This window comes from Gallus gallus, chromosome 20, assembly GCF_016699485.2.
Source record: "Gallus gallus isolate bGalGal1 chromosome 20, bGalGal1.mat.broiler.GRCg7b, whole genome shotgun sequence".
Taxonomy (NCBI): Eukaryota; Metazoa; Chordata; class Aves; order Galliformes; family Phasianidae; genus Gallus; species Gallus gallus.
Window position 1 is genome coordinate 6,072,820 of NC_052551.1, and position 27,965 is coordinate 6,100,784.

The following is a 27,965-nucleotide window of genomic DNA, read 5'->3' on the forward strand; positions in this document are numbered from 1 at the left end:
CAGTTTTGGCTAAAAACATTGTCAATAAACGCTGAAATAAACACACTTGATTGAAGTATAGAGCTTACCTGCAAGAAGGAGAAATAGGTGGGTTGTTTTCATCATTTCGTGATATTTTTAAAGAGAAAACAATGGAATTTCTCAGTTCTTTTTCAGCTTAATATTTATTTTAACAACTTGAGTCATCTCTATTCTTGAGAGCTCCCTGGTGACTGAGAGCTAATGAAATAGCTGTGTCACAGACAAAGATATAAGCAGTTAAGAAGGAAAGGGCTTTTAGTCTTTCTAAATACTATTTATTATTTAATTTTATTTAAGACCAGATACTAATTACCATTTCTGGGGAAACAAAAACCTTTTGTTGAAGGACAATCCCCAGAGCACGAATACAGTTCTATGCCTGAAAAAGCAAATAAGTGAACGAGAGCAGGAGTTGCGATGATGAACAGAAGAAACATGTGTCAGTTATTCAGATATAAGTTTTCTAATCTATTTCCATGTCTTGCTTCCCACAAAGAAGAACAGATGGGCAGAGCGTTACGAATTTGGGACTCTTAGTACCAAGAGAAAGAGTATCATGATACCCCAGCTTTCCAAGTTCACTTGCACCTTGTATTTTCAGTACAGTTTTCTACAGACATGGAAGATCATTCTGGCATGTAGTTCTTGCAGAGGCAGTAGGACAATCTCATGTGCAAGCATTTCTGCAAAGCAATTGATAGATTCATTTTTTTCATTTTCTATACCCCATTCTAAAAGCTGTTCAGAAAATGCAGCTGATCACAGGAAAATGCAACCTACTTTATTTCTGTGTAGAATTGTTGAGCCTTGTAATGCAAGATGTGTCAGCACTGATAAATAAAATCCTATAGAAAAAGCAGAACTTGCCTGATATCTGACCTCTTGTTGAGGTCAGCCAGTCTTAATAAAGTAGGAATATATCTGGGAGGAGGATAAATATAATTTCATAAGTGAACAAAACATAGTTCTTCAGCAAAAATATTCCTAAGCCAGGACTTGCTGCATGTGTAGATAACATTGCCTTTCTGTTTGTGTGATGCCTTACTCAATTTATTTATAAGATAAAACCAATGATACACAGAAGTTACATGTTTCTTTTTTTCCTCAAAGGAATATTCATCATACCCAAGCTTTCCTCAAAGCCAGTACTCACAGTATTACAGTTCCTCCTACAACTCTCCCTACATGTCCACAAACAGCATCAGCCCTTCAGCCATCCCAACCTCCACTTATTCTCTGCAGGAGTCTTCTCACAACATCACCAGTCAGAGCACAGAATCGCTGTCTGGTAAGTGCATTTCTTTTGTTTTCAGTTTGCAGTGCCAGCCCTCCATAGACATAAATACTGTAACTTTATTGTTGGATATTTTTTTCAGTACGTATGTTTACACAGATAAATCAGATTTCCTACAATGTAACAGTTCTGCAGTTTTGGGAAGATATCAGAAAACACAGCTTCTGTAAGACCATCCTGTGTTGTTTTCATGAGTACAGATGGTTTGATCTCCTTCTAAAGGTAGTACAGAAAGATAAAATAATTACATGCAAAAGCCAGATCAGTCCTTAGTGTTAATAAGTGTAGAGGTAAGTTCAAAACAAGTGGCCATGCTCTGAAAAAGCCCCACAGTTTCCTCTGTACCCCACATCTGTCAAAGTTTCTGTTCACTCCTAACAATCTATAATATATGCATTCATAAATAAGTACATAACGATAAAGTTTCTCGTAAAAAAAATCAACACAAACTGTTTGTCTGAGTTAAAAGTTCAAGACAAACTCCGTGTAGAAATTCAGAATTTGTGGCCTCTCTTTGAGCACTTAATTCTTAAAGTCTTGAGGCTCAAATGGTTTATGGAATTATTGACAGATTATGACACTCCAATGTACTGTTCAAGAAAAATCTTCAAATATCACTTCCCTATTGAAGTTTTCATTGGCATGCAATAACATTTATATAGAACGCCACATAATTTGAGGATGATCACTGTATACGCCCATTGTAGGTCTGCTGACTTATGGAACAAATCTGAACATCTGTGGTTGCTCTGAAAGAAAAATAAACTAATATTGGTTGTTAAAAAGAAACGGTCACAGATTGCTCTAAAAGCAGTTGGAAGATTTTCTGTTCCTTAGATCTTATCTCAGCCTTTTTGAGAAAGTGATCTCAAAAAAGGCTTGTTAGGCACAATCCAAGCTTCTCTGAAGAAGAATATGGTTATTCAAGGAAGCTGGAGAAGCCACAGCTTAGCAAGGTGAAAAGAAAAATGTTTGAAAAGGATTTGTAATGTAAAGTAAGTGAAATGTGGGCAGGTTTACAAAACCGAAGCCATCCAAAACAAAAACGTTATACAGGGAAGTTCACCTCTGACTGCCTCTTCTCAGTTATTTCTAAACTATTGTTACTGGTGAAATGGAATATGGCTAAACAGACCATACATGTATTTTATAAATAAAAGGTGAAAGTATCTTTTCAATCCTGAGCATTTATCAAATTTAAAAAAAAAAAAAAAAGACATTTTTGCATAAGTTTAATTGATCCTTATTTACTTTTCTACTGTATTTCTAATTTTTCTCTAGCAAAGAGTGGAGAGGGGAATAAAATTCAAAAAGTTTTGTTTTTTTAGTGAAAAATGTGATTACATTTTTGAACTGCCACATCAATATTTTTTTTATATATACAGTCTTGGTGTTTTCTGAAATTGTTGCAACAAATCTTAGAAGTTTTAAATTATTTCTCTAGCTTTGTCAGCTATTGACATGAAAAGAGTAAGATTTTCTGATAGTTTTTTCATAGCATTTCTGGTGCTCTCCGCTAAAAGGTTTCAATTAAATGAGACAGTGCAAAATTTAATTTTAAATTTAATTCTTTTCCTCCCAATAGGAGAATATGGAACAACACCAGCAAAAGATATAGAAACAGACAGACATCACAGAGGGTCGGATGGCAAGGTACGAGCCCGATCAAAAAGAAGCAACGATCCTTCCCCCACTGCTGACAGTGAGATTGAGGTAATAAAATTAACTTACATTCCCTTAGTAAATCCTGCAAGAGAAACAGTTGCATCTATCAGCAAATCCCACCAGCAAACTAGTGAATTTTAAGAGCCAGAATAGCATTAGCAATATAATTGGAGCCTTTTATTGTGGGTAGTCAAAATAATTGCTTAATTTCTATATTATTAGCATCTCTGCTTTTTCTTTGTATGTACATTTATTTACTTGTGCTTTTTGTTAGTCTGATGTTTCATTTCCCCATCTTGACATGCAACGAGGAATTTCTGTAGTTGTTAGGAGAGCAAAGTCAGGGTGATCAGCATGAACATAGTTTCAAATTTCTTGATCTGTTGCTTTGCCTGCTTTCACAAAGCATCTGCAATTGATGTGCTACATGGGCGTGAGATCTTAAAAAGTTGTAGTCCAGCTGGACATATTTCCTGACTGAACAAAGTCTTGCAATTGCATAATGTGGAACTGTGTTTCTCTTTTCCACCCTGTCTGTCATCACAGCGTGTATTTGTGTGGGATTTGGATGAGACGATAATTATTTTTCACTCCTTACTCACGGGAACCTTTGCATCCAGATATGGGAAGGTAAAACCTAATTTTTTTTTAACATTACTTCTTGTCTATCCAGATTGCATCAGGAACTGTGGTGGCAGTTAATAAGATAGATTTTCAAACAGATGCTGCTGATTTTATTCAGACACATTTGTATAAATATGTTCTGTGGTATTTCCTTCTAACAGGAATATTTAATTTACCTCCCTTTTATGTTGCAAGTAGCTCCTTGTTTTGAAAAGCTTGTATTGTTTGGCTACAACTAGATAGAACATATGCTCTGACTGTCTACTGCAAGGAAGAGCCTATCTAGCTGGTACAGGGCAGTAACTAGCCTGAATGAGGTAATGTTTTCTGTTCGACTGATGTTTTCTTTTGAATCTCAGACGACTGTTTTTTAAGAAAGATCTTGTGTCAGTCAGTTTAGGTTGTAATGGAGAATACTGGCTCTTCTTCTGCATGGCTGCTGAAGCACGCATTTTTAAGAGGTTTTAGGAACCATATCTTTAACTATCCTAACTTCAGACACCCCCTTTGAAACACTGGCAATTACAATCTTTGAGGCAACTTTCTCTGTGTATGAACAGACTGAATTTGGCTGCTCAGAAGAAAATGCTTGGTCTTTAATTTAGTACTATGTGCTTCAATTTCTTCCTAGGGCAGCTTTTTATGATAAACACTTAAGTCACTTGGAATTACAGAATGTCAAACACTTATAAATGGGCAGGAAAAAAGACAATATCATTACCTAATTAAAGGTGGATGACCTAGTTGGCAGCTGTTTCCACACATGGCTTTGAACACTCAACTTCATCAGAAGACTGGAAAATAACCCTGCTTCTCTCTAGAAAGCAGAAATATGATTTGACATCATTTCATAGCTTTACCAGCTGTACTTGTTTTACGACAGTTATAACAAGCTGAATGTGTAATTAGCAAGATAGATTTATTGTTCGCTGTTAGATGTGCACAGTTGTAAAGGATATAAAATGGTGTTTGTGGTGTGGAAGTCTACTGCAGCACTTGGAATGCTGCTAACACTTCTAGCAGCACCCTCTGAAAACCAAGTATGTGTTTCCAAGCAGGGATTTATTCAGACCCATGTTGTACAAGGTAATTGAAGCGGTTACTTTTCCCAGGGAACGTAATGAATGAGGCTGTCTGAGGTATACATGTGCAAGCTCAAACCTACTGCCTGGAAAAAATAGAAAGAATTAGGCAGGATCAGGAAATATAAACTTACGTGGTGTAGACCTGCTATGTGGTCATACCTAGGATTGAGTAAGGGCTGCAAATAGTATACGGAGAATCCCCTTAACTGTAGGAGTATGTTTAGTCCTAGCATAAAACCTCAGAAGCAGTTCTCCTCATCAGCTGCCTCCTGCTCTAACTCAGGGGACATGGGGTCCGTTTCTTCTGCATGGGGGTAGATGATGGACCAAGGGATGTGACAGACTTGCAGAGGTGAGGAGCCTACCACCACAATGCCTGTGAGCTCTTGCTCATTTCTGTAGCAACCAATGTGGAGATGAAGTGGGGTCAGGGAGTGATGCCAGAAAAGATTTATCTAAAGCACTTACCAGCATGTGAGATGTTCCCAGTGGCCATGAGAACACATTAGGCAAAGGCAGGGCACTTGTGGGCAGCAGCCTACAACACAGAATAGGGAGAGAAAAGCACAGGAAAATGAAAAATGGGGATTTTCTGTTCAGAAAGGCCTCTATGGCTACAAAACAACAAAAATGTGTTGGCTGTTGCCTTTATACAAATGTAAAGAGAGGCACAAACAGATTTTTCTTTTTTTTCTTTCTCTTTTTTTTTTTTTGAATGAGTGAATCACCTTTTCTATTAAGCTACAACGAGCTCTTTGAGAACCTTCAGTAGGATTTTTTCATAGTTCTTCATTTGTTTCATCAGTATTAAATTCCACAGAGCTTTTCTATAAGATAATGGGTGTGTTATAAAAGTATTATAGGCTAACGGTTTTGATCCAAAGACAAATAGAGACTTCAGTGGGCTTTGGAACAGACCTTAAACCAAGACAGAAATAGAGCATGCTCAGACAGGCTGTCCTGGGAATCATTAAATAGCATCACAATTCAGAAATGTTCGAGTGAGTTGAACTACGAAGTATGAGTGAAGCACTGAGCCAGAAGTTACTAGTGTTCAGAAGCTTGTATATGAATAACGTAGGAAGTGTTAATCTCAAAATAAAATATCAGTGCCTAAAATTTCCATGTTTACCTATAATTGATCATCAAAGATTCACATGCCTGTGGTTAGACATACACATGCTTTGAATTTAATCTCACACCTGATTGGCCTTCCTCAAGAAAATGTGCCAGCTTCTATGATATTCACCATTCCCCTGACCAACATTAACGTTTCAGTATCATCCTGTGTGTTGTGCTGGTATAGCTGCTGTGCAGCCATTCCAAAAATTGGACTATGATGTTGTTAAAGCTGAAAAATAACACCTCATTCTGGGGTGATTTTTCCAGGGAGATCCAGAAATGGGAGGAGGAATATCAACCTAGAGTCAGAGATCTGGGACTAAATTCCTGTGTTGTTTAGCTACAAATTCAGGATGCTTCTGCATGTTCTTCCTTCCTTGCTGGAGACAGTAGGGAGCTGTCCAAAAAAACAATATGATTCTGAGAAAAAAGAAAGAATAAAAAGGAAACGAAGGGAAGATTTCATAAAAGGATGCCTGTTTTCTGACTTGATTTCATGTGAAAATTCTCTTTGTGTCTCGTATAAAACTCAGCTAGGGAAATCTCTGTGGTCCGTGCCATAGACATAGGCTCTTCAGAGCATGGACAGTTGGTCTCAGGTGTTTAGAAAATACTTTGCAAACCATATAAACAAAGGTTAAAGCAGAAAAAAATTCTCAAGGTTGAAGCATGAATGAATGACCCAGCCTGTTTTGTTCCTCTTAGTGCCCTCTATCAAAACCCTTTGCTCCATCCTATGGATTAGTCATCAGACATTTGGTCTTAATGTCTTTCCCATATGGACACTGCAGTATAGCCTTTACTGTGGCAGTCAGAGTGGCCTACAAATTCACATCTCCTTTTGCCTTCTTGCCCATTGTGCATACCTGCACAAACATACGGAGTCACTGTCTAACTGACTGGGGCAGTCAGGCTGTCAGACCTGAGGAAATCTCTCCACTCCTTCATTTCTTAGCAGGAGGCCAGCTGAGAAAGAAAAGGGGGGAAAAAAAAAACTTCCATAGCCAATTACCCCTGGATATTATGTTCAGGAAGGTTTAGAAACCTGTTCTGCCGGCTTCTGATCATTGTATGTGTGCAGAATATTTACCAAGTTCCTGGAGACCACAACAGGCATAAACCATCATTATGCCTTAATGTGCCATCTACTGAGCCCTTTCAGTCCCCAGACACATATAATAGAGTTCCCATTCAGCAGGAAGATGGTTGCAGTCTTTACTGTGTCTGCAAATTCTGCCTGACGTATCACTAATGAAATACGGATCAAAATCTGTTACAGTGCTGCTGAGATTTCACATGAGTTGGGTAAATGTCAATGAGCTTTGGTCACTTGTTTGGGGCAGCTAGGCACAATACAGAAGGACTCTTTTGGTACAGCTAATTCAGACACAATAAAAGAGATTGCAGGCATTCTTGTGCCAAGTAAGTAACTAAATAAAGCATGAGTCTATTCCCTTTTCCTTGACTAAGATCTTTGCAAGGTTGTTCCATAATCATTGTTGACAAAGCATTAAAAAATGTTTGCATCTCATTCAAAGAAATTTAAATATGATATTGCAGATTAATTCTCTTGCTTTTCAGAGGACTTGTATAAAGAAGAAAAGGGGCTCAAGTTGCTTCATTTTTCCTAGATGAGGGGTATGTGTGAGGCTAGTATTTTCAGTATTTTGTACTGATCCCAGGATGTGCCTTTTATGTTCTGAGCTGGTACACTCCTTGATAAACTATATCCCCAGGATTTTATTGTCAAAATGCAATTAAAGTGAAGTCTATAGTTAAAATTCATCTTTTCATGCAATAGTTACCCCGAAATCCTGGAACTAAATGGAACAAATATAGAGGACTAAATAGCTGAATTGTGTTGGATCTTTACCAGGATTTTGACCATGTCTGCTAATACTTGGGAGTTAAGATTTATAAAATTCCCTGTAAGATGCATAACAGTTTTTGAGATTATTCATTATTGAATTGGCTCAAATTAAGAAAAACATGCTACAAAAAATAATAGAGCACATTATGTCCCAGCCTTAGTTTAGAATAATTCAAAGTCATGTTTAAGATTTTAGTTAAGTGAAGGTGTTTGGACTGGCTGTATTATACTGTGTCCCTGTGAGCTAGGCTGTGTGGTCGCTTTGCCTAGAGTAGCTGCTGTTTGCCTTGGAGTTGCTGTACACTTGATTGATGTAAAGGGCCATTTGTCTAAGCATTAATTTGCATTGCAGAAGTGGCAACCATAGATTTTTCCAAGTTCTAAGCAGCCAGGTGGGAAAGTGTGGTAGAGGTGTTTCAGTGTGATAGAGACAGGGCACACGTAGATGTTTCCAGCCATACAAACACAGGCTCTGCCTGCCTGACGAGGGACTTGCAGTGGCATGAGTATGCTAAGGACTGAGAAAGACTCCTCCAGCAGTTGTTGGGCCTCAAGACATGGATAGAGTAACAAAAGTTGCTGTTCAGCCTAGCTGAGGACAGGACCTAAGAAGAGTTTTCTTCCATTTCAAGTGAATGTCATATCTGCAGTGCTCTGAACTGGACTGCCTCATTCTGAACATGAGATAATGTTGAGTTAAGAAACCTTAGGAACAGATGTGATGTGGATTTAAGAAACCTTAACCTTCAAAAGTTTCACTGGCAGTTACTTGCTCTTACAAAAAGTTTTCATTTAAGTGAATTATCATTACCAATGTAAAGAAATTGGAAATCACTGGGAAGTTATTGCTTGGCTCTAGTTGAAGCACTTTAAAAAACAGAGTTGATTTATTTATTTGTTCCTTTTTTACCCACTTTCACTGATTGCTTCAAGTAGCTTGTACTTTTCCCTGCATTGTTCTCTCACAGGACCATAAAGGCAGAACCTGATTGAAACACCATAGGGATTTAATCAAATCTGATGGTGATTCATGCTTCTAATGGCCAAATCTGTCCTTTACTACTTTACAAACTGAGAAGGAATAAAACTCCATTTTATTGCTCGGCCATTAAAAACTATTTGTAGAAGTTGCTAAGGTTCAAATCAAAAGCACCCTCCCTTGAGAACTATTAGTTAATTCAAAGTGCCATGGTGTTGCTTTTTTTCTTCTTCTCTCACTTGAGATGTGGCCTTATATCACTATTGCTGTTCAAACATCTGAGAGTTTTCCATTCCTTTGACAAACATGAGCCAAAGTGCTTAAGGACATCTGTTTATTTTATTTCTTTAATGAGAAAACCTTCCAATTTCTTACTGGCTCAGCTGTGTTTATTTACATTTTGTTAGTCATATGTGTGGGGCACCTTGGGATGTTAAAAACCTGCAGAGGCCTGTGTGGAGGGCTGCTAGCAGGCATCCTGGTCAGAAAGGCAGAACAAACCCTTCCTAAGGAAAACACAGTCCTTGGAACTCCATAAAATAGATTTTCAAAACAAACAGAGCCTAATTCACCCAGTAGATCATGGATTAAGTCAAGATGAATACAATTTGGAAAGGATTTTCTGAGGAAGTTGGAGATTTTTTTACCCACTGGAGGCTAAACCTTGTATTTAATGCCTTTTTAAGTTAAATTAAAAAAGCGTTCAATCACTGCAGGTAATAAAAAAGTCTGATACTTTAGACATGCTGCTATATCAATTATTAGTTCATTATTGGAGAGAAGGGAGTAAATAATTCCAACCATTTGATTATTTCAAATGTGTATTTCAGGAGCAAACATCTGTGTTTATCATCTGGCTCAAGCAGCAGCAGAAATGGCAAAACCAGACCTACGACAGCTTAGATGCTGGGCATGAGAGATGCCCTGAGCTCATGTAGATGTAACCTCTTGTACTAGAGCTTAGATGAACCGAGGGCTTTCTAAGCAAAATGCATGTGCGGCATTTGGAAGTATTAAGGGATTACTTCTGACATCAAGTCTACGGCAGAAACAATGTTAGATTGTCAAGCAAGCATGAGTAAAGGGAACTTGCTTTCAAGTGTCACTGAATCAAACTTTTGATTGTAAAGGGAAGAATATTATTAAAAAAAAATACCCACAAAGGGACATAATTTGCATTAGGAAGTTGCACGTGAGGATTACGCACAACAATATGTTTGCATCAAGTTTTTGAGGAGTTTTGTATTTTTCATAGAGCTACCAAGGGCTTACGTAGAAATACAGTGATTTTCCTGTGAGTAGAGCAAGGCAGTGAAGACGTGTTTCATGTAAATTCCACCCCTTTTTTGGCATCCATGCCCTACCCGATAAAAAGAAATTACTTGTGGACTTTTGTTCGTGAATGTTTGCTGTAACTGTTGTGCTTTAACACTGATAGACAGCTAAGTACCATACAGCAACATTCTCGCTCCCCTTCCTTAGCAGCTGCTAGCTAACTCCATCCCAAACAGTACAATCACTAAATAAAAATAGCTTCCATTTGTTTTCAAGCTTTTAAAATGTATTTAAGTACTGTATTCCCACAGGGCTGGACTCAATTTCAGAACTCACTGGTTCAGATGCTGGATAAATTAGTGATTACTACTTGTCCCTAAGCATAGTTCATTTAGAGAGCCTTTTCAACCTCCTTGTGCTTCTTGAATATGAGGATTTAATTACTGACATTCACATTTGCTTATTGTAGTAGTTCCAAGGAATAGTACCCCTCCATTTCTGAACAGATACATGCCAGCAGAAGCACAGTCCTTCAGTAAATAGTAAGCAGTACCTTGAAAGTGTCCCCCAAATCACAGCAATGGTGAATGTGCAAAAGTATCTGAAGAAAGGAGTCTAATTGACTTTTGCTTTCTGTCTAGCATGGATCTGTCACAGGATTGCAGTGTGATGACTGGAGACTATTCCTGTAAATTCAGTAGATTGTCTGATAAACCTAGATATGGCAATTTTTAGATCATAGGATATATCTTCATTTTAGGGGACAAAAAGTTTAGAGCTTGAAAATTAGAAAACTGGGTGATAAGATCAATCCTTTGTCATAAAGTTTGAAGTGTCCCTTTCAGAAGTAGCTACTTGGGTACTTAAAACAACTGTTCCCAGAAATACCCACTCTTTCACTTGAAAAACTCTGAAAAGCTGAGTCCAGCAGTAATCTCCGCTTTTATTAAATAAAAGATAAACAAAACTAAGCTAGTTAAGTCTAGTAAAAGAGCCAAATGTGTTCTTATACACAAAGCGATGTAGACTTAAACTAGAACTGATGCACAAGGTTAATATTCCTGTTTTATGGGAAGGCCTGGTTCATGTCTCAGATTCTGATCAAGGTATAAAATGTTACAGCCAAAGACTGATTTTTCTTACAGGCTCTCTTTGTTCAGACATGTGGCCAGGCACTTGTTTCTTTGCTTTTTTAAATTATTATTATTTTTATGCAACCATGCTGGTCCATTTTTCAGGAGTTTCCAAGTAATTAAACTCAATTAAAACTATTAAATTCTTTCTTTTGGTGACAACTTCATTATTAACAGCTAACCACAAGGATGAGATTTAACTTAGAAAAGCCCTTGATTGTATACTAATCCGTCTCTCACCTCTGGCTGACACCTGTGGCAGATAAACCCTACAGAATAGGAGTCTGATGAATACTCTTAATTAATACTTTCTTCCTTGTAGAAAAGTAATTATTTGCTCATGGCATAAACAGGTATTTGGCAGGGATTTAAAAAGACTGATTGGTTTTAAATAGAAAGGCTTTATTTTGTTGGTTTTTTGTTTTTTTTTTGTTTTTTTTTTTTTTTTTAGGGTGGGGAAAGGGAGGTCTGAATTCAAGATCTACGTTCAGGATGACTTTGTCCTAGCATTTTGAATGTTGGGTTAATTGGCACATTACAAAATAGAAGCAGACTCAGACAACAAGCTGATTTGTTATCTGTCTCATAGGAACGAGCTTTGCCCCTTTGCTAATGGCCTGCAAGTCTGAACAGAGTACCTGTAAGGCAGAGGCTTGGAACTGGCTGATTTGGAGCCAGGACTGGGGGTAAGAGTGACTTGCAGTTGAGAGATTGCCAGAGATAATTCTGCATCTCGCTTCCTCTCAAAATTACACTGTACAAGAGGGGAGAGCTGGCTGTGGACATACAGCCGACTGGATTAGTAGTAGCTGCAGGTGTTAACAAATACATGTCTTTTTAATGCATACTTTAGGGCAAGTATAAGTAGTTTATGAAAAATCCAGCTCAGTGTTTCAGGAGCAGTGATAAGGCGGCCTTGAAACCAAGCCATTTGGGAGGATGCTGACAGTGCAGTTTGAAGTGTAGCTAATGGACTTTTTGCAGGTAATGCTGCCTGTAGTATTGAAAATATAGTAACATAGGCTTCTGTACAGTTTAGCCCTTGAGTAAGAAGTGTCCAGGGCTCTACACAGTGCATGCTGCAAAATATTCACAGCTATTTGTACTCTCATTAGGTAGATTAAAGCTAATTTGAATGGGTCTAAACATCTTGTTTTCCCTTTGTTTTGCTGCAATACAGGGTAGTCTAGAGTTTCACATGGCATGAGCAATCCTTACTTCCCTCTTCAATCTGCTGCTTGTTTCATGCTCACCTCCAGTCTTTGTAGAAGTCATCTTTAGGCAAGGACAGACTGAAGTCTGCTCATCAGGCTCCATTTAGCCACCTTCTGTGTCATATTGTTACTCAAAATGAGGTGAGAAAATTAAAGCAGAACTGAAATGAATTTTAGGATGAGATTAGTATGTAGGACATATGTGAATTAAAACTGCAATTTTAACATGTAATTCAGATCTACAAGAACTAGTTCAGAGAGGAACAGTGCATGCAACTAGCCAACTTAAAAGTGATATTCAGAAAAAATTCACCAGCTCATGCTAGTGGGACTTAAAAGAAAACAGTGGAGTGATTGGTCTAGATGATCTCTAGAGGTCCCTTCCAACCCCGACAATTCTTTGAAAACATGAATGGACATTTTTGCCTTCCCCTGTGGAGTGCATCACAGTCTGTTTTCCACGTTGTCATCTAGCAAGGCTGGCTGATGAAAGGGCAGCAAAACTGCTCCTAGGCAAGCAGATACAGGGCTGGGATTTAGCTGTGCCTCACTTTCAGTAGAAGTTGTCTTGTTCACAGTGTTGTCAGTGGTAGACAATAGCACTTCAGTCTCTCTGTCACATCTGTGACAGACAAAACAGGGAGACACATCCAAGGATCCTCTTTAGGGCAACCAGACTTGATCAAAAAGGTTAAAAAAAGAGCATGTTGTCTTCTCTGTATATTTTGATACTTTATGAAAGGGTGTCAGGGACTTTTTACCTGTCATCTCCCTCAAGATGAGCAGGAATGGGCAGCTGTGAAACTGCTACCCTTGTTGGTTAAAAATGGAAGTGAAGGGTGTGTTGAGGGGAGAAATCCCAAGCTCTTTGGGAACAAGTACTTTGAAATGGGTAGTGCTGCTGTGATGCTTATTTCAGCCAGCTGGTGGGAAGAAGTCTATTAAGGCTGTGTGTTTGTCTGGCCAGGAGCTGAGCTCTGCTGGGGTGCCTGGTTTGTCATGTCTGAGCACCAGAGGGAAGTACCAAATGTAATCTGTAGGGCTGTTTATTTTCAGTGCTGAATGAAGTTCCAGCAACATGCATTGCAGAGGTGACACACACAGAAATACACTGTGCTACTGGAGGTTTTATTTATAAAAGGAGTCTGTTGCCTGTTTTCTATCCTGACCTCTCACTGTCCTTGTTTGTGAAAGCAGGACTCGTAGATGAGCAAAGGGGTAGGACTTCGCTCTTCTAATGTTACTGACCAAGTACTCAGGGCTGTTTTTAAATGAATCTGTTTTCACTGTAAAAAGTGGTTCCTGGAGGAAATTTGATTTCAGGCTGTCTGCAGTGCTTTTGTCCTTGGGCTTCACATGCCTCAGAAAACACTGGCTACATCTGTTATTGAGGAAGTTTGTTCCCAGGGCTCCAGAGTGCACTTTTCCTATGGCAGGCCTTGTTAGCAGGGGCCATCGATAAGGATGCAGCAATTTTACATTGCTCTGCTAAACTTGCACTGCTCTAACACTGGCATTAGCAGTCTGGAAGGGCATCCCCTGCAGTATAGCAATGTTTGTTAGTCTTGCAAGGTTTCTATGCTCAGGAAGAGTTCATCGTTAACATCTTCAGGGAAAAAAAAATAATGATAATTCTCTTCCCACATCTTTATTACAGCATATGGAGATTTTTGACAACACATTGATTGATACATCTTTGTCATTTTTTGCTTGCTGAAGGTAGAGACTGTGCCTTTCCTCTGTGTGGGTACAAACTCGAGCACAGTTCAGAGCTGGAACTAGTGCTTCTAGATGCAACAGTAATGTAAGTGAATAACTGCTAGTGGAACCCTAGCCTGGTGCCTCTAGACACCTATATCTTACTGGGAGTGCTGATTTGCCTTTTAACTTTATCACCCTGAGACTTGGAAGTATGCCTTGTTATAGAGGAAATATCCATACTGTGAGAGCACTGATGCCAAATAATTTCCTCAAATGACTTCCCCTCTGGGTGGTAAAGTACATTTTTCTGTTTTATTTTCATTCCATCATATTCTCTATCTCAAGAGAAAGATATATAAATATATATATTTTTCCCCTCTCATCTACAGTTTAATTTCCATATTGTTTAGTTTAAAAGAAAGTAACTTCATATACTGCTTCCTATTCTCTACTAGTGATTAATACTAACAAGTCTAAAGACAAAACGTAAAGAATAAATGACAGATACCAACAAATGAGACTTCCTAAAAAAGGTTTAAAGGCTAATAATCCCTGAAATGTATAAAAATAAATTGCTTCATTAAAAACTATTTTACAAAATCATTTCTTCTTAGCAGCATATTTTCTTCAGAACAGTTCCCCTGTGAAACTACATCTGGGTAGTAAAATTTGATTCAGTGCTGTTCACATGGGCCCACATAAGTTTAGATGCCCTAATTGCACCTTGTCCCTGTGCCTCGTCAGGGGAGCAGGTTTGGGGCTTAAAATTAGGCATGTTCAAGGCAAGGTTGTTGGAATTTACTTTTTGCGCAGAGGAGAGGGTGCCCTTCTTTCAAAGGCAGCAAGAAACATGTTTAAACATGAGTGTCTGGGCTTTTCTATGGGCACTGTGCTTCTGAGTCATACACATGGCTCAAACCACAGCCACTCTGCTCTAATTAAAGAGAAGTACACCAGGAATGCGTAATAATTAGGTTAGCATGTAATACACCATCCATGTCAACAGCATCTGCCACAAAGGTTGATTGAAATGTACTCATCCTCTAAACACTGTGCTGCCTCTAGAGCTCCTCAACTAATTAATTACTATCCTGTCCTACACTACCACTACTCCATAGAAATCTGTAGAAAATTAGAGCAAAAACTACATATAAATCTGCCCCGTTTTAACATGGCTTGTAACATCAATGGGAGAAAACCACCCACATAAACACAAAGATGAGAGATCCCTGTCCTAATGAAGATGAATTACAAATAAAAGCCTGTTGTGTGAATGCTGTTTTTTCAAGTTGTCTGTTGTTTAGTTTGAACAGACATAATGCTTTTTAGCTGAGTGTTTAGCCATAGACTATTTTTGCTTGCGTTTTTGAAGTATTTAATGAATAAGAAAATGTTCTGCTAGAGATGTAGTTTGCCTCAGAACTTTTCTATGCTTTTGCTCCGAGTTTAGGGAGAAGGTCAGTTGTTCGGGGGAGAGATGTGGAAAAGTGACTGAGACTCATGCAATATTGTAGGGCGCCAGGCTGGGTATAGCAGATCACCTGATTGTATTTCAGAGTGACAAATCCCCAGGGCTGTATCCAGTGCCCACTGAGCAGCTTTGAAGCAGTAAGCTGAGAGCTGTAGGAGCCCTGTGGCTGCTGTCCCCATCCAAGAGGAAGCACGGAGCACCGAGAGCTTTACTGGCTGGAGTCAGTCCAGTTGGCTTGGTCTGATTGCATCTTTTAGAGAAAAAGACTTCAGGTTTGAACTCCTGAGTTTTGGTTTCAGATCCTGCTCACCGTGGTGCTGCTTGACATTAAAAGTCTGTGTTTATGTGTAAAGAAAAATGCTGACCTCTTATGGATGGCTTGAGGGACAGAGTCAAGAAAGGGTCACCCTTTGCAGGCTCTGTTGCTCGTAACTATCCCCTTGCCACTCAGTACTAATGCTATTGGAAATCAATTCTTGGTCTAACCTACTGAAACAGTTCTTAAACAGCCTGAAATGTTTAAATGTCCTGGTTAAACTTATCTGAATGTGCAGCCTGAAATGTGCAAGGTGAACCATATACGTCCCAGAAAGAACAGAATCTGATTGCACAGGAGAGCAAAAGAAAGGACAGGAAAATCATACTAAGATACACTTGGGAAATGAAATATTGTAATGCACGTATCTTCAGAAACAGGAATGTATAGATCTCGTGTTTGTCTGAGATCTCCCACCTCTCAGAAAAGAAATAGATGTAAATGGAAAAAAAACCCTGATTCTCCTCCAACAGGACACGACAACGTCTGTGCGGATAGGTCTTATGATGGAAGAAATGATCTTCAACCTTGCAGATACACATCTGTTCTTTAATGACCTGGAGGTATGTAGCTGCTTATTTTATTTAGCATCTCTCTTTCTAATCATTTGCATCTGGTCTACAAACTTGCTTTTCTGGCCAAGAAACTTTCAATATTGACCCCAAAGAAATGGCCCTTAGCTGGCTTATATTGAAAGCATACTTCACTATGTCCCTTTGACATCTTCATTCTGTTAAGGATTTTTTTCTAAATACATACTAACAATGATGGCTTTTGGCAGTTTTACTAAATCTAATAATGAGGACATTACTGCTGCTTCTCTAGAAATTTGCTATCTAATAATTTTATTAAGCTAAATTAGCATAGATCCTATGGAGCAGTTAGCAATTAGCTGCAATCCAATGCAGAGGTTTTAAACGTGTTCTCTGTTCTGCACACAGAGATGGAGCAGGAGGTCTGCTCAAGCACAGGAATATTGCAAGATGAAATTGTATGAGTTTCTACACGAAAGACTGAAAGGGAAAAATCTTCTCTGTCTGCATTATGGTTAGATCTGACTAAGTATGTCTTATACAAATATGAAGTCTTATATAAAGTGAAAATCCTTTTGAATGTGCAATAAAATCCAAGCAAAGTCATGCAAGCAAAATTCTGTCACCAGCTGAGAAACAGCTGTATAGTGCTGATGAAAAGCTGTTTGCATTTGGAATCAGTAGGAATGGTCTGAATGAGTCATCTACAAAGTGAGTAGGGTGGGTTTGAGCTGTAGGTACCTTGGAGTCTGAGGAGAAAGATCTGGCATCCCTTTGCAGACTTCTGTGGTCCTTACTTGGAAAAGGAAGATTTTTTTTTTTCTGCAGTGGATAAAATGGGAGAACTTTTCCTGTATCTGGTGTGTTCAGTGGGGACTTCTCATTTCTATACTGCCTAACAGCACTGTGTTGCTCGGCACATTATGGGAGATGCATCCTTTCCTGGTACCTACGTCATTATGACCTGGGATTTCATTTACTGAGAATTATCTGAATTGACAGATTTTTCCTCTTTCAGCTCTTTTTTAAAAAAGATTAGTTTGTGAAGAGGGTGCAGAAAGTGGAAAGTGAAGAAGTCTTTCTCCAAGGATAAAAGAATAGAGAAATGCTGAATGGAAGTCAGGGGTGCTGTTTAAGCAGCAATAATATTTAACAGAATCATAGAATATCCCAAGTTGGATGGATCTCACAAGGATCAAGGAGTCCAACACACAGGCCCTTCAGAAATCAATCCTTGTTTCTGTGAGCATTGTCCAAATACTTTGTCAACTCTGGCAGCTTGTTGCCTTGACCAATGCCCTGGGGAGCCTGTTCCAATCAAAACCAGCATTTTTCACCCACGATATCTCAACATATGGTGCAACAAAGCTCTGTATCTTGGAGAAAGCCACACGGAAACCCTATGTCCATCTAGAGTTCTGCTCTCTTGGCAAAACTTTTTGACAACTTTTCTCTTTGTTTGATGTACCACTCTAAAACATGAAACAAATTAGCAAATTGTCCAGCCTCAGTTAAATTTTGCACTTGTATCAGTCAGTAACAGCTTTGGCTGCTAGAAGCAGCCTCCTTAAGTCAGATTTGTCTCCCGTGGCCTCTTAAGTTCTTCAACCACTACAGTAGAGCTAAGTTTTTAATTAAAAGAAGTCAGTATGTTTTTTTCTTTTGTGGTTCCTAAATATTCAGGCAGCCAAAGCTAAACAAAAATCACTCAGAAATGGGACTCTGTCATTCCAGCAGGACCACATAACTGAGTAAGAACTACTCTGGTAAAAAGCTAAAGTTTAGCATGGCTTCTCCAAGTAGAAGTCAGCCTTCTACAAAATATCTGGACTCCATCTCCAACGTAGGAACAGAGATGGATGCTGCAAGACATACCTGTTCAGCAAAATATTAAGAAAGATTGCCTCCAAGTAGCTTGGGCTACAAAGATGCTAAATAAGAACATTTATTTTCCTAATGCTATTTGGTTACTACATTAAGAGAAGAAATCTTGCTGATTTTCTGGGCTATCTTATCATCTTACTTTCATTAAAAAAAAATTGAGAAACTCAAAGTTGGCAGCTGGACTTGGATGGCTCAAAGCCATGAAAAACTTTAGAAATTTCAAAAACAAGTAGTGTTCCAGTTAGCCAGAGCAGGAACAAGGAAAGAGAGAAGAGAGCACTGTGAGACAGTTTTTTCTTCAGTGCTGTTTTAAATGGTGAAGCATGGGCCCAGCTAGCTGGAAAAAGAAGAGCATTTTCTACCGCTACTTTGCAGTTTTTTTCATACATGCATGATAAGTGAAACAAACCAAAGATTTTTTCAAAACAAAACCAGACCAAGGTGTTTTGGTTTTAGCTGAATGTTTTCAGTAATGAACATGGGGGATGAGGGAGAATTCAAGAGAAGTGAATATTCTTTACATATTATACTTTCCGATAAATTAAGCCATTTAAGTTTGGAAGAATTTGCAACAGGCATCCCTCCCTGTTCATTAGCCATTCAATTCTTTCAGTGTTGGCTGGCAAATGAAAGTCAAGCTTGAGTATTCACAGAGTGATATTTAAGGACTGTACATTAACAAGTGTTGGGTTTGAAAAAGACATAGTGAATGATATAAAAAAAAAAAAAAGATTATGAAAAAGAGAAAAAACACACAGAGAAGCTAATTCAGTTCTAGACCTGCAGGGCTTACCATATACATTAGCACCATCATGTGGTATAACACTGAGCTGTGCAATACAAAATAAGCTACAGCCATACAGGGCTGAAACTTTCTGACTGTATTCTGGGTTGGGTCAGAGTGCAAGAAGCTGTAACTGATAAAGTGGTAGGATAGTCACACCGTTCAAGACTAAAACATGATTACTCTTGTCAGGAAATGTTAACCACAGCAAAACATTTCTCTGACATAAATCCACAACCTAATTCAGGCATTCTGGGTGGGCTCAGCAAGCCTAGAGGGAGCAGTAGAGTTTTCTTCTATGGTAACACACCAGCAACTTGTCCGAAATACTAAGCTGCCCTTTGTTTTGCTGTTCTTGTGTTGAAAACAAATAAAATCAAGAGGATTAGTTATTCCCGTTCATGCAGACTGTCAACTCAGCAGATGACAGAATAATAAATAGCAGGTTTTTCAGAACTTATTTCTGTAAAATCATGCCAAATGGGTGCAAGAAGTGAGGCTACATTTAGCATGCCCCTGTGCGCTGTTGTCACCCTTACCATGAACATGATCCACACTCAGTGCCATACTACTACCTGGCACTCTGTTGTCTGCCAGGAGTTTATGTGCTTTCAGGGTTTTCCTAGAGAGGATTCGGGCAACTGTTTCCTGGATGCTTTGCCTAGAAGCATTTTGTCTGCTATGCCAGAGAACAGGAATCTTGGAGAACCAGCAGATCCATTCAAAGGAACTGCTGAACTCACGCTCTCTTGTTGCTGCAGTCTAGCAGAGAGGCCAATTTCCTATGGGTTTCACTCCAGGCCTCAGGCTGGCTGGATAGGAGGCTGATCATCCATCCTCAGGGCAGGTGGGTGAATGGAGAAGCCCTAGATCTAGACTCCTACTGAACACTTCTGGTCTTCTTCTAGAAAGATCATTAATGAGTTAACTCTCAAATAGCAGAATTTAGAAGCTAGACTTCTTTCAAGCTGATTCAGGATGGTGGGGGAAGGTTGATATTCGTTGAAGCACAGTTTGGTGGTGTGGCTGCCTTGTAACAGCGGATCAAGGCACCAAACTTTGATAAGGGTGATTAAGGCACAATATCACACAAGCATTGTCCAATTCTGGAGACTGTTAGCAGCACAACACAGACAAGCAAGGACTGAGCCATGTTTTCAAGTTGTAAATGTGGGTTTTTCCTACACTAATTCACCTACTCACATAGCACTTCTGTGCTTATCGGCCACATCACCTCTGCTTGCGGTTGCAATAGTACAGACAGGTTAGATCAAACATAGGCCATGCAAAGTGCTGCTACAAAGGGCTCTGATCACACTGCAGAATAGATGGGCAAATAATCATTTGGAAGGGAGTATTCTCCCTCTTTGTTCCACTTTTGGGAAATCACGGAGAATAGGAATTGTCCAAGATTACAGATCACAGAGAATCTAAAATATGGGTATTCAGTATTATATTTTTTCTCCCAGACGCCTTTTGTTCAACGCTGGCTAAAAAACAGTACATTTCACCCTCAGTCCCTCTGGAGATATTATTGCCTAGCTCTCTGAAAAAACAGGTGTGAAAAACAAGGAGGACCAACAAAGGGATGAGGAATTAACAAATAAGGGGGTTAGCATGTTTACAGATCACTGCCTTTCAGAGCCGTCCCTGGAGTTTTCATGTTCTGGGAACTGTTAACCCTCACCCCCAGTCTTAACAAGGGATGCAAGCTCAACTGATCAATGAATCCATTAGATGTTTTCTAAAATTATCTAATACAGTTCTGATACACAGAGGGACAATGTCCGTGTTGAGAGACATACCTTGAGAACATTCATAAGTGGTAACTAAGTTTCTCCATGCATCCTCAGGAACAGCTTGTATTTCACAAGGAGGCAGCAGAGGCTTTCTCCAAGCCTGTGGTACAATTTCAGAGCTGCGTTAGCCCACGTTCGAGGTTTTCATCCCACCTGGAGACAGGTCATGTATCACAAGCTGGCCTAGAGATGTCACAGCAGTAAAAACAGTTCAATTCCATAAGCTAGGAGGATTGGCTGAGGTCTCACACATTTGCCTTAGTTACAGGCTGCACATGCCACAGATCACGTTCCTCTGAGATCCTAGAATATTATTTTTAAAAGCCAGCAGATGTGGAAATTGAAATTTCCAGTTTCCATTGCAGACTTCATTCAGACAATCTGGACCTTCTTTTCAGCAGCACAGATATCCTGCCTTGGTTCCCCACTCACTAAGATTTCAAGGAAATTCTGTGAGAATGAAAAATTAGTCTCGTAACCAAGTAGTAAAACATGGTCCACATTCTTGCTTTAACCAGCTTCCCCGTGTTTTACCCAGAAACTTGATAGGCTCAGCCGGTGGACTATGAGGTAGCGTCTCACCAAGTGTCATGGTATTTTATGAAGTCAGAAATGTGATAGCTACTGTTGTCACACTTCAGTGTACAGAACAATTCATTCACAAATGAGAAAAACAGATCCCTCCACACATACCTTTCTCCTGACTTAATGCCCTGTATCACACAAGTGAACCAGAGTGGGCTGCATCAATATTATCCCAGCATGGCTCACAACAGCTATAGGGAGGGGGAGGTTAAAAAATGACAGTGGGTGAAGGAGAGAGAGGTGCCAGCAGAAATCTGCTATTCAGCTGCTCAGCTCTGGTTACACAAAGCACACACCTCAGCAATACAATGATGAAGGGAACTAAAGAGACCAGAACAAGATAAAATTGGATGGGTTTTGGAGAATTACCTAGAATAAATGCTGCATAAAATGTCATCATTATGGACAAGAGCTATCTGTGACATTTTGCCACTGCTATCAATGCTGGTTACTTGTTTGGGGGATTTTGTCTTTTCTGAGAGGGCTAGTTTAAAATAGTTCACAAAGCCCATAATTGTGTAGGAAGACAATACAATACAAACTGCGTGGCTTACACATAAATACTACAAAATACTGACATGGGAAAGGATAGCTGTACCTGCAATTCTGACTCCAATGAAGATTCCTTTTATCAACTGTGCTTTTGCTTTTGTTGGGTGAACCAGAACAAAGCATAGTGTTTGTCAACTTGAAGGTTTTCTGTTTTGTCCTTACCAACAAGGATCACAGAGAAAGTAGATTAAGGTGGCAGGGAGGAGCTTACTGATTTCTCTCTAATGATGATGCTAACACTAGGAAAGAAATCAGAGAAATAACATGTTTTTGAGGCATGATTCAAACAATGAAGAATTTTGGAAGATAAGATCTAGAATACATATTTCATACAGGCTGAGCTCCAAGTATATATTCTGGTTAAATTTCCTGGGCATTGATTTCCTCCTTATTGACACATCGTTCCTTGACTGTCTGTGGCATGGAGCTATGAAAGGATGCCTTTTACAGTGCTTCGGCACAACTTCCCTGCACACCAAAGGAAGCTGAACTCTCTCAGTGTGCACTGGAAAAACACCAGCAGGACAGACGTCTCTGGAAATTTCTGAGAGACAGATCTTCTCTCCTTGTAATGAAGTGAGCATATGCCTCCTGTCCAAAGCAATTTTCCCACAAAGGGAGAAGCTGACAAATCTGCACCTTATCATGTATACAGAGTTTACAGAACACAGTTTTCCTGGCTAAAGTACAAGCATCCTCTCTCCCTTCTATCTGCTTAAGAAGGAGTTCACTTGCTATGCTACACGAGAACTGCTATGTCTTCAGATAAGAGCTGGCTTCATACACCACACACACAATAAGTTTTCACACAACTGCTGTGTAGCACTTGTAGCAGTTAACTGACTACACTATGCTAGACAGTGTTGGCAACATGGAATATTTTATCTTAACATTAACCCTTAAGTAATTTTTCATCATATGAAACATTTTATTTATTTTTTTCCCAAAATATTTACTTACTGATGTATTTTCTTTTCATGTGCTCCTCAGGACTGTGACCAGATCCACATAGATGATGTATCATCAGATGACAATGGTCAAGATCTAAGGTATGGAATCTCCATGCTGGAAGCTGTAGGTCAGGTAGTCCTCAGCTGTTTGAAAATAGCAGGAAGTTGGACAGTGATATAGAGAAATCTTGGCTATGCACCTTCTGTGCCCCCTGGCTGCACCCTGTCTGCAGTTATTAAACACAGGAGAAACACAGAGTTCTTGTTCACACATTAATATGCCAGTGCCTACTGTAAAACCCTGACCTTGCTGAGCTTTGAACCATTCTAGGGAATGTTTAAAATCAGGTTGAACTTCAGTGTAACTGCACCTGTTTCTGATATGATTTAGCCAGCCAGCTGGCACAGGTGTTGCCAAATCGTTTCAAGACCAGTTTGAAAGGTTTCCCTCTGCCCAACTGGAATGAATGGGCTTACTAGTAAGGACTAGTCTGGACCTTGCCAGGCCAGAGCCTTGTCAGTTATATACACATACCAAAACTGTACCAAATATTATTACCTGCTTAAGTTAGTTAATCGTATCCATAAAAACTACTTCCGTACAATTACATTTACCTTTCCCAAAACGTTGCTTGCAGAGTAATTGTCATTGGTGCAGAAATAAGATATGCAGAACTCATACAAGGCTTAATTGTTTGTATTTTTATAATGGTTGTTATGAGACATCGGTGCAGAAACATCACGGAAAACAGTGGAAGCATCATAAGAAGGGGTCATTCCTTCTACAGAGAACAGTCAAAAGATTTTTTGCTGAAACTGAAATGGTGGTTTGTGCTTTGTAATGTACTGAAAAAGCACATACATGTTTAGTTCCTGTGGCTCCCGTGGACTGTAAGCAGATGAGTCAGGATACCTGCTGAGGCATTGGTTAAAATGCTAATCTGCAAAAAAAAAAAAAAAAAAAAAAAAAAAGCAAACATTTTAAAATAACAAGATCTGGTACTGCCTCTTTCCATGTCCCCCGCAGCCCTTTTCTCACAGAATTGAAAGGCACATCAAGGAAGACCCAAGACAGGAACAAGTGCCTGGTCATAGATCAGAAGGATTACTGCCTTCCTAGATATTCAAGGTGGTCGTGGAACTGTCACTGGTCCCCATTCATTGTCATGATTACTCAGGAGTTGCTTTGAAGTATTATTATTATTTTTTTATTTGTTTAAAAAGCATTACACGCTGCAGCCATTTAAGAGTCAGTTCAGTTTGGTAATTTCTTATCTTTTTTTTCCTTGATTAATGTTTTCAGAGCAATATAGCCAAGCAGCCAGCAAGGTAGCATCAGAATTTTGTTCCTTTAAGATTTTAATATTTCTGCAGTTACCTTAGCAGCCTGGATAAGAGGCAGTTGAGGGTTTTCAGTGACCTGAGGACAATCAGATGTTTTGTAGTGCAGGGAACCTCAGGACTGGCAGGAAGCACTAAACCTACACTGTGTTCACAGTAAGAATTTTTTTTTTTTTAAATCTGTACAAGTAGTCCTGATTTCAGACATGATGCTAATGTCTGAATGGGATCGTGGGTCTGGCAGTCTGCTTGATTTCTTAGCCTGGAAATAAATCATTCAAGTAAAAGAAAAATAACAGGCCACAAATGCCCATTCTTTGCTGGTGCTGCATAGACTGTAATTCTAATGGCCTCTCCCCTTCCCTTCTTCCTTCTTCTAGCACGTATAACTTCTCTGCAGATGGCTTTCACAGTTCAGCTGCCAGTGCAAATCTATGTCTGGGCTCAGGCGTTCATGGGGGAGTTGACTGGATGAGGAAATTAGCATTCCGCTACCGTCGGGTGAAAGAGATGTACAACACCTACAAAAACAATGTTGGGGGTAAGTATCTGCTGCCAGGCAGTAAGTGTGCCTTTCATCCTCGCAAACACTTCTGACCCTGCTAGGAATATGCTGCAGAGGAGGTGCAGAGAGCATAATGATAACAGTACTTAAACACTGAGCTGAACAAGTGTTTCAGCGGTCATTCTGAAATAAGGATTTTGTATGGGATTTGCAAGAGTTATGCTAAAATACTTGGTTTAGTGGATGGAGGACTCAAATTTGAACACGGGGCTTTATTTCGTTATTTCTTTGGCCAGAGAAAAAACCTCAAATTTTCCAAAATGCTTAGTAAGCAAGCAAACAGTTCAAAACTCAGTAGACTGTTTTCTCCCACAGAAGAACATATGGCTGAGTTCTATCTGAAAGCATTCTTGAATGCCTACTATTATCTCCCCTAAAACAATATCAAAAGATATCAGGATGCCCTGAGGTTTTTCATCTCAGCTCATTGCAGGCAATTCTTCCAAGAGATTGCTTTGCTTCTATTTTAGAACAGTGACAGGTCTCTGCCTAGAAAGAGAAAGATGTAAAGCTAAGAATATCACCACAGACTTGTTTCATTGTTAGAGAAATGCCCTACCCACATGTACTGGAAATGGTGCACAGCTTTTCAGGAAGAAAAAAAGACCTTATTGGCTCCAGGCTTCTCTTAGCTCAGGCCACCAACCCCTGCACAGAACTCTTTTGTCCTCTTGCTCATTTCTCATATGATCTTTGTGCTAACTTCAAGAAGGATGTTTTAACACGGGCCTGCAGACTGCAGGTGACTGATACCATTCCTTTGGAGAGGAAGGAAGCTGAGCTCTAGTTGCATAGGAGTGTGTTGCAGTCAGGGCTGATATACCTTGAGGCAAAGGAAAGTAACCTGCACCAGTGACAAGAGAAGGGCACTGGAAGGGGCAGGATTCAGAATACAATAAGGGGCCCTTTGGCATACTTACATACACAAGCATGCAGCTCCCTTTCTGTGCTTCTGCAAAGATGCTTTCCCTGCTTACAGGTTTAATAGGAGCTCCTAAGAGGGAAACCTGGCTGCAGTTAAGAGCAGAACTCGAAGCGCTGACTGATCTCTGGCTCACACATGCTCTGAAGGCACTGAATTTGATACATTCCCGGTAAGAACAGCTTACAGACCTGCCTCCAGGCTTGATCCAGGATCTCCTTTGCTTTCCATTTTCCCCTTCCTCTAAACAAATCGAGACACATTTGTAGGACTTTGCTGGCCAAACCTGTGGGAGGCCTGTCTGCATATGCTTGTCATACTTGTATTATCAAGGTCACTTGAGATGATGAACTGAGACAAAAAAAAGCAACCACACTTTTTTCTTACCTTTCCTTTCCTACCTCACCTGCAGTACACTTTTCATATGCAGAGATTTGCGAGAGAGTAGGAAAGGGCCCTTCAACCCCTGAAGACATTCACTCAAGTCAAAGCATGGACATTGCCTACATGGTGTTTAGGTTCCTGCAAAATAGATCCTGTCATGCATACAGTAAGGCTGCATCACTACTGTTGGATTACGGTTGTGTTTTTTTCATTCTACTAAGTTAATAAAGAAATGTTATCAGTACTCCGGTTATTAGCCTCTAGATGCATAATCCCCCAGTGGCTTGGGAACTTCCAGTTGCAAGAAATGTGTTCTTCTTGCCATTGTTCAGTTTAAGGTGAGAGAAAAAAACAGATTGCCACCTCTACTGACTTTTGTTTCCTAGGCCTAACTGTGTAAATGTGTTGGTAACCACAACTCAACTGATACCAGCTCTGGCAAAAGTGCTTCTCTATGGACTAGGCACTGTCTTCCCAATCGAAAACATCTACAGTGCAACAAAAACAGGTAAGGACGAAGGAACTTAGGCTTCACCAAAAGATGGATTGAACTTTTGTCCCTAATTCAGGCACATCTGCTCAACCCAACTGCAACAAATAATGTATGAACTTTAGCTTAAGCTTCATGTTCACATCGCATCTATTATTTGCATGCTAACAACCCACACTTAAGCTAGTACAGGCTACAAAAAAAAAGCCAAGTGTCTCTATGAGAAAGTAAGCCTGAAAAATACCTACCTTATGGAGCAGCAGTTTGGGTGTTCAGGTGCGTCCAGCTAGGAGGGGGACAGTCTGGTTGGACCTCTTACAGAAATGTGGTTTGGATCCTGTTACTTGCAGAGTCAAGTGTGCTGAGTGAGTTCTAGAAGAGCTGTGAGAGGAATAAATATTGACAGAGTTGGCTTGGGGCTTTTGTTTTCTGTCCCTTCTGGTAGGATTTTGTTTGAATCTTTGAGGTTTGTATTTTTACGTTCACTACTGCAACCAGAATGAATAGAATAGGGCAACTCAATACGAGTGTTACATCACTCTACCAACTGCCAGTCTAAGCTGTGCAAAGTCACTAAGCTTATGGAAAATTGGCAGCACCTGGAATTCTTCAACTGATAAAGGGCTCGTAGCTCTCATGAGAGAATCCATCTCAGTTGAAGATCCAGTTGGGCTCTAATTAAAAAAAAAGTGGGGAATGTGGCAAGTTTAGTTAGTTTACAACATCAGTTCCAATATGTGAATATAAGTCCCAATTACTTTATGCATCCAGATAAAAATAAACGTCTTCTCTTTTGTTGCTCAGGAAAAGAGAGCTGTTTTGAAAGAATAATGCAAAGGTTTGGAAGGAAAGCCGTGTACATTGTAATAGGAGATGGTGTTGAAGAGGAACAGGGGGCAAAAAAGGTACAGTCTGTGGGAACCATCTTGGATTCATCCAAGCTTACATTTCAATGGCCGTTTCTTTTATTAGGCATTTAATGAAGCTCCTTCCATTTGAAACAGTTTAGAATTGGTCTCAATTCTTAATATGCAAAATACTTAATCTTATGAGCAGTTTCTTACTGTAAATTCCCTCATCTTGGCAGTCAGTGAAATTTTTCAGATAGTTGCTCTGTCACATGTTCCAGGAATCATTCTTGCTTAATAAATATCACTTTAAAACACATGAAAAGGAAAACTCCAGTATGTGGTCTCAGACAAGTAAGTAGGGTTAATTTTTGATCTATAGATGGTTTGGTTTTTTTTTGTAAATTCCATATTCTTGGAATTATTTCTGAATGATTTATTAGAACAAGCATGTATGCATACCTATATTTATATTTATGACTCAGTGAAGTCATAGGACATAATACTGTTACAGTAAACACTAAAGGGACTAGTACTGAGCTACTACCTTTATTTACG

The 27,965-nt window shown here is 39.4% G+C and overlaps 1 protein-coding gene and 1 long non-coding RNA gene across 17 annotated transcripts in view; one reads left to right on the top strand and one right to left on the bottom strand.

Annotated features, from left to right (window-relative positions):
* EYA2 (EYA transcriptional coactivator and phosphatase 2) overlaps positions 1-27,965 on the top strand; it is a 93,190-nt gene that overhangs the window by 61,518 nt on the left and 3,707 nt on the right. For 14 of the 16 annotated variants that reach the window (XM_025142163.3, XM_025142165.3, XM_025142164.3 and 11 more), the window contains 9 exons: positions 1,132-1,309; positions 2,901-3,028; positions 3,527-3,610; positions 16,244-16,333; positions 22,898-22,956; positions 24,579-24,739; positions 25,743-25,857; positions 26,456-26,577; positions 27,364-27,464. In XM_025142163.3, the coding sequence (XP_024997931.1) occupies positions 1,132-1,309; positions 2,901-3,028; positions 3,527-3,610; positions 16,244-16,333; positions 22,898-22,956; positions 24,579-24,739; positions 25,743-25,857; positions 26,456-26,577; positions 27,364-27,464 (1,038 nt within the window). The remainder of the gene's footprint in view (positions 1-1,131; positions 1,310-2,900; positions 3,029-3,526; positions 3,611-16,243; positions 16,334-22,897; positions 22,957-24,578; positions 24,740-25,742; positions 25,858-26,455; positions 26,578-27,363; positions 27,465-27,965) is intronic. The other 2 variants (XM_025142166.3, XM_040650640.2) reach the window with 1 other exon arrangement.
* On the bottom strand, positions 11-27,965 carry LOC107054876. Its single transcript, XR_005841269.1, has 9 exons — positions 26,808-27,965; positions 24,236-26,207; positions 23,720-23,798; positions 22,868-23,001; positions 21,954-22,146; positions 20,777-21,220; positions 5,158-5,227; positions 4,326-4,421; positions 11-704 (listed from the first exon to the last, which is right to left on the bottom strand). It is a non-coding gene; the product is annotated as an uncharacterized LOC107054876 (long non-coding RNA).